The following is a 10,398-nucleotide window of genomic DNA, read 5'->3' on the forward strand; positions in this document are numbered from 1 at the left end:
CTAAAGGCGGTGCTCCAGCATGGCCACAGTCAAATTACAGAAACAAATAAAAAAAAAATGAAAGATGCAATATAACATACAACACATTCACAGAAGATAAATAAAAGAATTTTTATTAAATTATAAATATAGAATTTATTCTTTATTTTATTTACAAATTCTCTACGTTTTTCACTCACAAATGTTCATATCCAAGAGAAAAGAATAACGGTTTTAAAATGATATTTTATATAAAAGATATATCCTCTCAATTTTTTGGATCATGTTTAAATTTCATTATATTCTTTCCTCTTATTCAATTTTCCACATTTAGTAAGAGTGAACGCGAAACCATCCTAAAATAAAAGAAAAAGATTGTTGAGGGTATTTAATTAAGTTTGGAGGCAGAAAGGGGTGGCTCAGAGCAATAACCATACAGTCTGAGAGTTATTTCATTTTGGCTTACAAGATTCTTGATGTGAACTTGTGTGCTGAAACATATTTCGTTGTTTCTTGGGAGGGCCATTATGCCAATAACACATGCACTAGTTCTGTTTCGCTTCTTTATTTTTTATTTGCGAATTGTTAGCTAATTAACTAATTAACTAATCAATTGTTTGATTTGTCATTTGGTTAATCAATCAATCAGTTTGATTTGTCAGACCTGAAAAAGACCTGAGGTCAGAAGTGGCAGCAAAAAGACTTTGGCAAACATGATTGCTTGATTAATTAAACAATTAATCAAAGAAATGCTTACTTAATTGGTTAGATGGTTAACCAATTGACAAATTATTAATAAAGAAGTGAAATAAAAGCAGTGTGTGTGTGTTGGCATTATTGGCTTAATGTCCTTCACAAGATACAGCAAAAGCCTAAAAATGTTAGATCAGATCTTTACAAAGATGTATAGTATTCATAGATAAGTTGTCACAGTGGCTACTCATTAAAAATGCATCTAAACATAAAAGCATTCACACTACAACAGGTCCTGTGTAAGAGATAAGGTTATCACAAATTTTGTTTCCATGCCATTGCCAGAACAGCCTGACTGGCCCTCGTGCCAGTGGCACATAGAAAGCACCCACTACACTCTCGGAGTGGTTTGCATTAGGAAGGGATCCAGCTGTAGAGACTCTGCCGGATCAGATTAGAGTCAGTCCCCAGTCAAATCGTCCAGCCCATGCTAGCAGATGCCTTTTACATGGCACCAGCAGTCTGTCAGAAATCCATTGCAAATTGTAATAAATTTTAACATTTTATTTGTTCATTTAACCCTTTAGCAGTCAGATTACTCTGTCAAACATAATGCTTAATTATTCACATTGTTTTGAATTATTCATGCCAAGGTCGACTTTGCCTTTCTTCCTTTCAGGGTCAATAAAATAAATACCAGTTAAATATTGGGGTTGATGAAATTGATTTACACCCCCACCCCAACTCCCATTGTCCCCAAATTGCTGGCTTTGTGAAAAAATTTGAAACCACTATCACATTTCCCAGGCATAAAATATTTCTACTCAAGGAAAAAATAATGGGAGAAAATGTTGGCGCAAGGCCTGCGGTTCTTAGAAAGGAGGTAACTCAATTGCACTAACCCCAGGATGCAACTGGTACATCATTTCTTGACCCTGAAAGAATGAAAGACAAAGAAGACCGCGGTGGGATTCAAAGTTAGAATGTAAAGCACCAGAACAAATGCTGTTAGACATTTGTCCAGTGCCCTAATGATTTTGGCAAATAGCAGCCCTTATTCAAGTAAAAATACCAGAAGAAAGTTATTACCTGAATGTAGTCTCCGGAGCTTTTCCAGGAATCAGCATTAGGAACAGCATTACAACCAGATTTATGTTGTACAAATATATTAAAAACAACTCCTAGGACGAGATATAATACGAGCACACACAAAAGCCTGAAATATAGGAATCAAGAATTAAAAAGAATAAAAAAACAAACAAACAAACAAAAACACGATGGGCTGTGTGATAAGAAGCTGGATTCCCAACCATATGGTTCCAGGTTCAATCTCACTGCGCAGCACCTTGAGCAAGTGTCTTCTATTATAGCCTCAAGCTGACCAAAGCCTTGTGAATGGATTTGGTAGATGGAAACTAAAAGATGCCTGTCATGTGTGTGTGTGTGTGTGTGTGTGTGTGTGTGTGTGTGTGTGTGTGTGTGTGTGTTCGTGTGTCTTTGTCTGTGTTTGTCTACTGTTACTGCTTGACAATAAGTGTTGGTATTTTTACGACTTAGCAGCTTGGCCAGAAGAGACTGACAGAACAAGCAACAGACTAAAAGAATTTGAAACGAATATTATATTTCCCTGGGACTGATTCATTTGACAAAAATTTGCTCAGCTGTTAGGAAGGGCATCCAGCTGTAGAATCCTTGCCAGATCAGATTGGAGCCTGGTGCGGCCTCCTGGCTTGCCAGTCCCCAGTCAAACCGATCAACCCATGCCAGCATGGAAAACAGACGTTAAGCGATGATGATGGTCACAGGCTAATGATGGAAACTATTAAATGTTAAACGGTTTCCTTCCTATTTTGTTTGATATGAACTCTTGAAAGTTGATATGTCATCATCATCATCATCATCATCATCATCATCATTTAATGTCTGCTTTTCATGCTGGCATGGGTTGGACGGTTTGACCAGGGCTGGCACACTGGAAGGCTGCACCAGACTCCAATCTGATTTAGCATGGTTTTCTATAGATAGATGCCCTTCCTAATGCCAACCTCTCTGCAGAGAAAGGACTTCTAAATAGGAGGGACTTTTGTCAGAGACTTAGGAGGGCTGATCACATTTGCCCTCATGGGCTGCCCTAGAAAGATCACACCAACCCTGGACAACAAACAGTCGCCAAAGACCTAGGTAACCATACATACGAGCAGGGTGGTTAAAACACCTTCTCTGTTCCAATAACAGTCGACAGTTCTGGTGACAAGCTATATGAAAGGACTGATAACAGATGAACTGTAGACAGGAACTTTACTTTGGGCTAGCTAGTGAGCTGGTCTACAGAGAAGTGACTTCCAATTAAGTGGGACTTTCGTCAGAGACTTAAGATAGCTGATCACATTCGTCCCCATGGTATGTAATCAAACAAAACGAAATAAATACACACTCTTCTTCCCAGTTGATTTTTTTGTATATAGCTTAACGAAACTATAATAGATCACATTTATGATTGATATAATTTGCATAATGTAAATTAAAAAGTGAGCTAAGGGAAATAACTTAGAATGGCCAGTGGCATCATCATCATCATCGTTTAACATCTGCCTTCCATGCTAGCATGGGTTAGACGATTTAACTGAGGATTGGTGAACCAGATGGCTACACCAGGCTCCAATCTGATTTGGCAGAGTTTCTACAGCTGGATGCCCTTCCTAACGCCAACCACTCCGAGAGTGTAGTGGGTACTTTTACGTGCCACTGGTACGAAGGCCAGTCAGACGGTACTGGCAACGGCCATGCTCAAAATGGTGTATTTTACGTGCCACCTACACAGGAGCCAATCCAGTGGTACTGGCAATGATCTCACTTGAATGTTTTTTTCACATGCTGCCGGCACAAGTGCCATATATGTGAAATGAAGTGTTGTGCTTAAGAACACAATGCATCGCCCAGCCTGGGAATCAAACCTATGCTCTAGCGATTGTAAGTGCAACAGCTTAACCACCTAGCCATGCAACTTCACATAGAAAACATAAAGATGAAATTAGATAAAAGTAGATATTTAGATACATACACTATGCAAATTATTGTTCCCGTTGATAGTGAGTGACTGGGACAAAAGTGTTTACTCTGCAGTTGAAAATTCTGAAAATAAGAGTTACAAAATTAGTGGTATTTATATAAAACAAAACAAAAAACGAACAAAGAAAATTTAATTATATAAAAATAAAAAGAAACAAAAAGAAAAATCTAAGGTGAGATATTTGGTGATTGTTATTATTCGAGACAGGGGTGGTAATTGCACTTGGGAGACAGGTAAATTTATACAAAATCATGAGTTAAAATAGTGAGATAAAATAGGTATAATGTTGGTTATGTGTTCCTGAATTTAGATATTTACAAACAGCAAAATTGTGTAGTATATTCAGGCATGATTTGTATTTTTCAATAAATATATTTTCTTTATTTATCTGTTCTTGTATAGAAATTGTTTCCTTGCATTGGTAGATGGTTAGAGATTCTCTGCACATCTACCAAAGTGTTCACTCAACGGTGTCTGTCTATGCCTTGGGAAATGGATCTGTTGCTTATGCAGTGTAGTTCTCCATCTGTGATGTCCTTGCTTGGCTTATATAATTGTGTCCACAACATGGTTAAGTTATCGTATAAGTTAAATTTTTTGATGCACAAGTGAAATTGGTCTTAAATGTGAATTTTTGTCCTTGTTTGAAATGGAATTCTGAATATATATATATATCATCATTGCTTAATGTCAGCTTTCCATGCTGCCATGGGTTGGATGGTCTGACTATGGGCTGGTGAACCAGAAGGCTGCACCAAGATCCAATATGATCTGGCAAAGTTTCTACAGCTGTATGCCCTTCCTAATGCCAACCACTCCAAGAGTGTAGTGGGTGCTTTTACGTGCCACTAGCATGAGGGCCAGTCAGGCGGTACTGATATTGACCATGTTCAAATGGTGTTTTTTACCTGCACAGGAGCCAATCCAGCAGCACTGGCAATAACCATGCTTGAATGGTGTTTTTTATGTGCCACCAGCACAGGAGCCAGTCAAGCGATGCTGGCAATGATCATGCTCGAATGGTGCTTCTTACGTGCCACCAGTATGGGAGCCAGTCAGCGGCCCTGGAAACAATCATCCTCGAATGGTGCTTTTAACGTTCTACTGGCACAAGTGCTAATCAGGCAGTACTGTCATCGGCCACGACAAGGATTTTGATTTCACATATCTCAACAAGTCTTCGCAAGCACATTTTATTGCCTAATGATTGAAGGGTACTCTTAACTGGGCTGGTTATACAGCACTGGCATAGGCCATGGGTTATGGTCTCACTTGGTTTGCTGGGTCTTCTCAAACACAGCCTATCTCCAAAGGTCTCAGTCACTAGTCATTGTCTTGGTGAGGCCCAATGTTCGAAGGTCATGCTTCACCACCTCATCCCAGGTCTTCTTGGGTCAACATTCTCTTCATTTAGCAACCTTTCTTAGGAGCATCTCCAAGCCTCTCTATTTGCTGCCTTGTTAAATGCAAGCGAGCCATCATCCATGTGGACACATTTCTCTCCCACACACTTTCTTGCAACATGAAACACTTCAAGTGTTTGGTCCTCACGATGCAGAACATTGGCAAATTTTTTCTTATCTGCTTCCCTTCTGACTAAATAAACATGTCTCCTAGCTTCTCTTCTGGCAACCTGATACAGTTCCCTGCTATCACCGTTCTTACAGTCCTTCCATGCCTGTTTCCTTTCCTTAATGACTGTCAACTACATTGTTCCACCACCACATTACCTTGGGTCGGGAGGAAACTTTGCACCATCCACAGATCTGGTCAGTAGCCCTCAACAGGTTGTCCTGTAGCAACCCCCAGTTGTCTTCCACATTATGTAATGCTATATCCCCCTCTATTTCGTCATAGGCTTTGAGTAGTAAGTCTCTAAATCTCTGTCTATTCACAGTATCCTTAAGATTCCAGACCCTTCTTTTCCATGCTGGTCGTCTTCTGGGCATCCATTTAGCCCTGATCCTGAAGTAGCTAACTACTAATCTATGTTCCGGTGTGCATTCTTCCCTCTGTTGGGTCAACATTTGGCATTTATAAGTAGCCATCTTTCCCGTTTCCTGGTGAGGATGTAGTCAATCTGACTAGTGTGCCCACAGATAAAATGAACAGTTTGAACACAGCAAAATCAATTTATTTACGAAACAGTCAACTTGATAATGCCTGTGTATGTTTCGATATCTACCTTCATTCATATTTTACAATAAAAATTGCATTCAAGGCAAAACTTTACAATTAAAATTGCATTCAGGGCCAAAAGTGACATTGATTCTTCATCCTAATTTCAATAATGTTCAGTACAGACTGAATGGCAGCATGTGTTTGTGTGCATCAGCATGTGTGTGTTTGTGTGTTTGGATTTCATTCAATTACATCCCAATGTATGGGAGTGGCCTCACTGAGGCGATGACTACTGACCGACACATTTGGAAATGTACTGTGCGTGAGAAGACCCGGCAAGCCAAGTGAGACCTAAATCCAAGGCCTCTGCCAGGGGTGTAGCCAGCCCACTTATGCATACCTTTCCTACACTGGACACTAAACTCCGCTTGCAAAGACTTGTTGAGGCAAGTGAAATCGAACTAAATTCGACGACTGGCAAGCGAAATCGGGATACCACCTGTGCTCAGCGTCGCCTTTCTGGCACTTGTGCCCGTGACATGTGTAAGGATTTTCGAGCGAGATTGTGCCAGTGCCCCTGGACTGGCTCTTGTGCGGGTGGGACATAAAATACACCATTTTGAGTGTGGCCATTTCCAGTACCGCCTGACTGGCCTTCGTGTGGGTGACACGTAAAAGCACCCACTACACTCTCTGAGTGGTTGGTGTTAGGAAGGGCATCCAGCTGTAGAAACTCTGCCAAATCAGAATGGAGCCTGGTGTTATCATCTGGTTTCACCAGTCCTCAGTCAAATCGTCCAACCCATGCTAGCATGGAAAGCGGACGTTAAACGATGATGATGATGATGATGATGTATCTGTCAATATTCTGCCATAGTCAGTCTGTACTAAACACTATATCAATTAGAATGTAAAACCAAGAATTCAATTTTTGCCCTGAAGAGATTTTTAACTTCCAAATTCATAATGCAATTTTAATTGTAAAATATTAACTGTAAAATATGAATGAAGGTAGATATTGAAACATGCATAGGCATTATCAAATTGATTATTATGATTATTATGTAAATAAATTAATTTTGCTGTGTTCAAAAACTCTCCATTTTCTTCATACCATACCATACCATACCATACCATACCATACCATACCATACCATACCATACCATATCATACAGTTCTATATGCCCATGGGCTTATGGTTTAGTGGTTAAAAGCGCGGGCTACTAACCCCAAGATTCTGAGTTTGATTCCAAGCAGTGACTTGAATGATAATAATAATAATAATAATAATAATAATAATAATAATAATAATAATAATAACATTGAAAAATACCTTAGGACTGAGAATCCAGGTTCGAAATTTCCCCCAAGACACCTGTAGAAGGCTGGAGGGTATATCTGCCGAAATGTTGTGTTAACAACAAACAAGATGAGGACAGATATCCGTCAAATGTTAATAATATAAATAATGTAAATAATATCATATCTATCTAACTCTCTCTCTCTCTCTCTCTCTCTCTCTCTCTCTCTCCCTCTGTATATATATATATATATATATATATATATATTTATATTATGGGCATTACTATACATAAAATGCCAAGGAAGGGAAAGAAAGGTGGGTGTGAGGAATATGTAGCTTTAAGGAGAGACGGGGTAGGTGGCTTTTCTGCTGTCCATTGCAAAGAAACACTCACACACAGATACACACACACACACATACATACATACATTGTTGTTGGCACTCCGTTGCTTACGACGTCGAGGGTTCCAGTTAATCCGATCAACGGAACAGCCTGGAATTTTAATAAGTTGTAATGAATAAAGTCTTGTCAAATGGTAGGACAGACATGTAAATAATTTAAAAAGGAAAAAATCTTCAACAAAATTTTTTTGAGAAAAATTGCTCAACCCTGACCTGATCAAGAGGCCTATCTGTAGGGGAAGGCATGGTCTGAGATGGTATAAACAAAAAATTTATATAAGACATTCTATTGTAAAAATTGCCTGGCAATGATGGGCTATTCAGCTAGTAAAAAATTATAGAGAGAACAACAAAAATATGAAAGATTAATGAGAAAGAAACAAACTACTTACATAGGTTTGATAAACAAACCCGCGAACTCTTCCAATAAAAAGAAACGTTGCTTCCTTTCCTTCAGAGCAGACCAACGCTACTGTACTGATTTTGGGTACCATACAAAATAAAATTGTAAATGTTCAGTTTTATTATTTGTTGTAATCAATGTTTAATTACCATCTCATTTTCCTTATCCTAAGAATTAAAGTATTATGCTAAGTTTAATGAGCCAAAAGATTTTTTCATCTGCAATAAAAAATTTGAGGTTTTCTAGATTTTTGAAAATAAAGATTTCTTACTCAACGGAACAATTTCCTTTGCTTACAATATATTTTTCATACTTGAATGGTTTTGATAATATGAAATTTGACAGAGCAGGTATTTTAAACAAGTATTTTACAGATAGGTGAGAGTTCACTATGGCTTAGTGAATAGAGTTCTAAATCACTGATAAGATGAAGATTTCACAGTTTACATCCTGTAATCAGCACAACTGCTTCTTTTGTATTCCAGCAGTTGTTGGCACTCTGTCGGTTACGACGTCAAGGGTTCCAGTTGATCTGATCAACGGAACAGCCTGCTCGTGAAATTAACGTGCAAGTGGATGAGCACTCCACAGACACGTGTACCCTTAACGTAGTTCTCGGGGGATATTCAGCGTGACACAGTGTGACAAGGCTGACCCTTTGAATTACAGGCACAACAGAAACAGGAAGTAAGAGTGAGAGAAAGTTGTGGTGGAAGAGTACAGCAGGGTTCGCCATCATCCCCTGCTGGAGCCTCGTGGAGCTTTAGGTGTTTTCGCTCAATAAACACTCACAACGCCCAGTCTGGGAATCGAAACTGTGATCCTATGATTGTAAGTCCGCTGTCCTAACCACTGGGCCATTGCACCTCCGCTTTCCTGCAGACATAATAATGAATTGCACATTAAACAGATTTGGCAATGACTCTCAATGTGCTATGGTTAGGAACTGATTGTCAAGAGGAAATCAATGAATTGTCTATTTCTTTTCTACTCTAGGCACAAGGCCTGAAATTTTGGGGGAGAGAACCAGTTGATTAGATAGATCCCACTAGGTAACTTGTATTTAATTTATCGATCCTAGAAGGATGAAAGGCATAGTCGACCTCGGTGGAATTTGAACTCAAAACATAAAGACAGACGAAATACTGCTAAACATTTCACTCGGCATGCTAATGTTTCTTATTTCTTTACTGCCCACAAGGGGCTAACCATAGAGGGGACAAACACGGACAGTCAAAGAGATTAAGTCGATTACATCAACCTCAGTGCGTAACTAGTACTTTATTTATCGACCCTGAAAGGATGAAAGGCGAAGTTGACCTCAGCAGAATTTGAACTAAAAACGTAGCAGCAGACGAAATACCGCTAAGCATTTCGCCCAGTGTGCTAACATTTCTGCCAACCTGCTGACTTAATTATCTATTTCTTTACCATTTCTAAGCTGTTGTGTAAGCTAGAAACAGCAGAGATGCTGGTGCCGGGGGCATGTAAAATGCACCTTTTTAACATTAGACTTCACAGAGGCAAAATGGCTGAGTTCCTTTTGAGTGTTGGTCCTCACAGAGGCAATGACTGAGACCTTAGGCATTATGCCATGCCTGAGAAGAAAACCCATTAAGCCAAGCAAAATCACAGTTGTGGCAGATACCAGTGACATGCAAATGGCACCTGTGCCAGTGGCACGTAAAATCACCCATTACACTCTTGGAGTGGTTGGCATTAGGAAGGGCATCCAGCCATCAGAAAACTATGTTAAATCAGACTGGAGTCTGGTGCAGCCTTCCAGCTTGCCAGCCCTGGTCAAACCATCCAACCCATGCCAGCATGGATGACACACCTTAAATGATGATGATGATGATGATGATTGAAACTTTTTACAAACTACCCAAGCATAAAACCAACAAGATGATATCTTGTAAAAAAACACCCAAGGAAAAACTGGAGGAAATAACTTTTGTATTCTCCAATGAAGATTCCTTAACAAGTGTGTAACACTTGTGACAAATGTCATCAGAGATGGTTCATGACCTGATGACAGAAAAGATAAGATATCTATTCTCACACCAACTAATCTACTTATCTACCAATTTACTGAAGGTGGAAAATGGTATTTGTTTTTAGTTAGTTTATCTGAAACAGGTATACCATTCTACCTTGACAAACAGCATTATGAAAAATTATGATTTTCATAGATTAACCACTGAAAATGTGTGTCACAACAGATGGAGATTTCACAGAAGAAATATTGGGCTGGTGCATAATTATTGCAGCCTTTTCTCAACAAAATTTATCCAAGCTATAATAGAATGATACATACAACCAGTGGTGGACTGGGTCTGAATAAATATTGGTTGCCAGGAGACTAAGGGGACCCACCTAAAACTACAATGCTATCATTTCTTTTTTTTTTTTTTTTTTTTTTTTTT

At 39.0% G+C, this 10,398-nt stretch overlaps 1 protein-coding gene across 1 annotated transcript in view; it reads right to left on the reverse strand.

The window, feature by feature from the left end:
• Nucleotides 1–92: 92 nt before the first annotated feature.
• LOC106874633 (uncharacterized) overlaps nt 93–10,398 on the reverse strand; it is a 24,635-nt gene continuing 14,329 nt past the window's right edge. The window contains exons 4-7 of the mRNA XM_014922427.2: nt 7,962–8,046; nt 3,734–3,804; nt 1,762–1,888; nt 93–335 (exon numbers count right to left, since the gene is read on the reverse strand). Coding sequence (XP_014777913.1) covers nt 267–335; nt 1,762–1,888; nt 3,734–3,804; nt 7,962–8,046 — 352 coding nt within the window. The 3' untranslated portion in view covers nt 93–266. The remainder of the gene's footprint in view (nt 336–1,761; nt 1,889–3,733; nt 3,805–7,961; nt 8,047–10,398) is intronic.

This window comes from Octopus bimaculoides, chromosome 8, assembly GCF_001194135.2.
Source record: "Octopus bimaculoides isolate UCB-OBI-ISO-001 chromosome 8, ASM119413v2, whole genome shotgun sequence".
Lineage (NCBI taxonomy): Eukaryota > Metazoa > Mollusca > Cephalopoda > Octopoda > Octopodidae > Octopus > Octopus bimaculoides.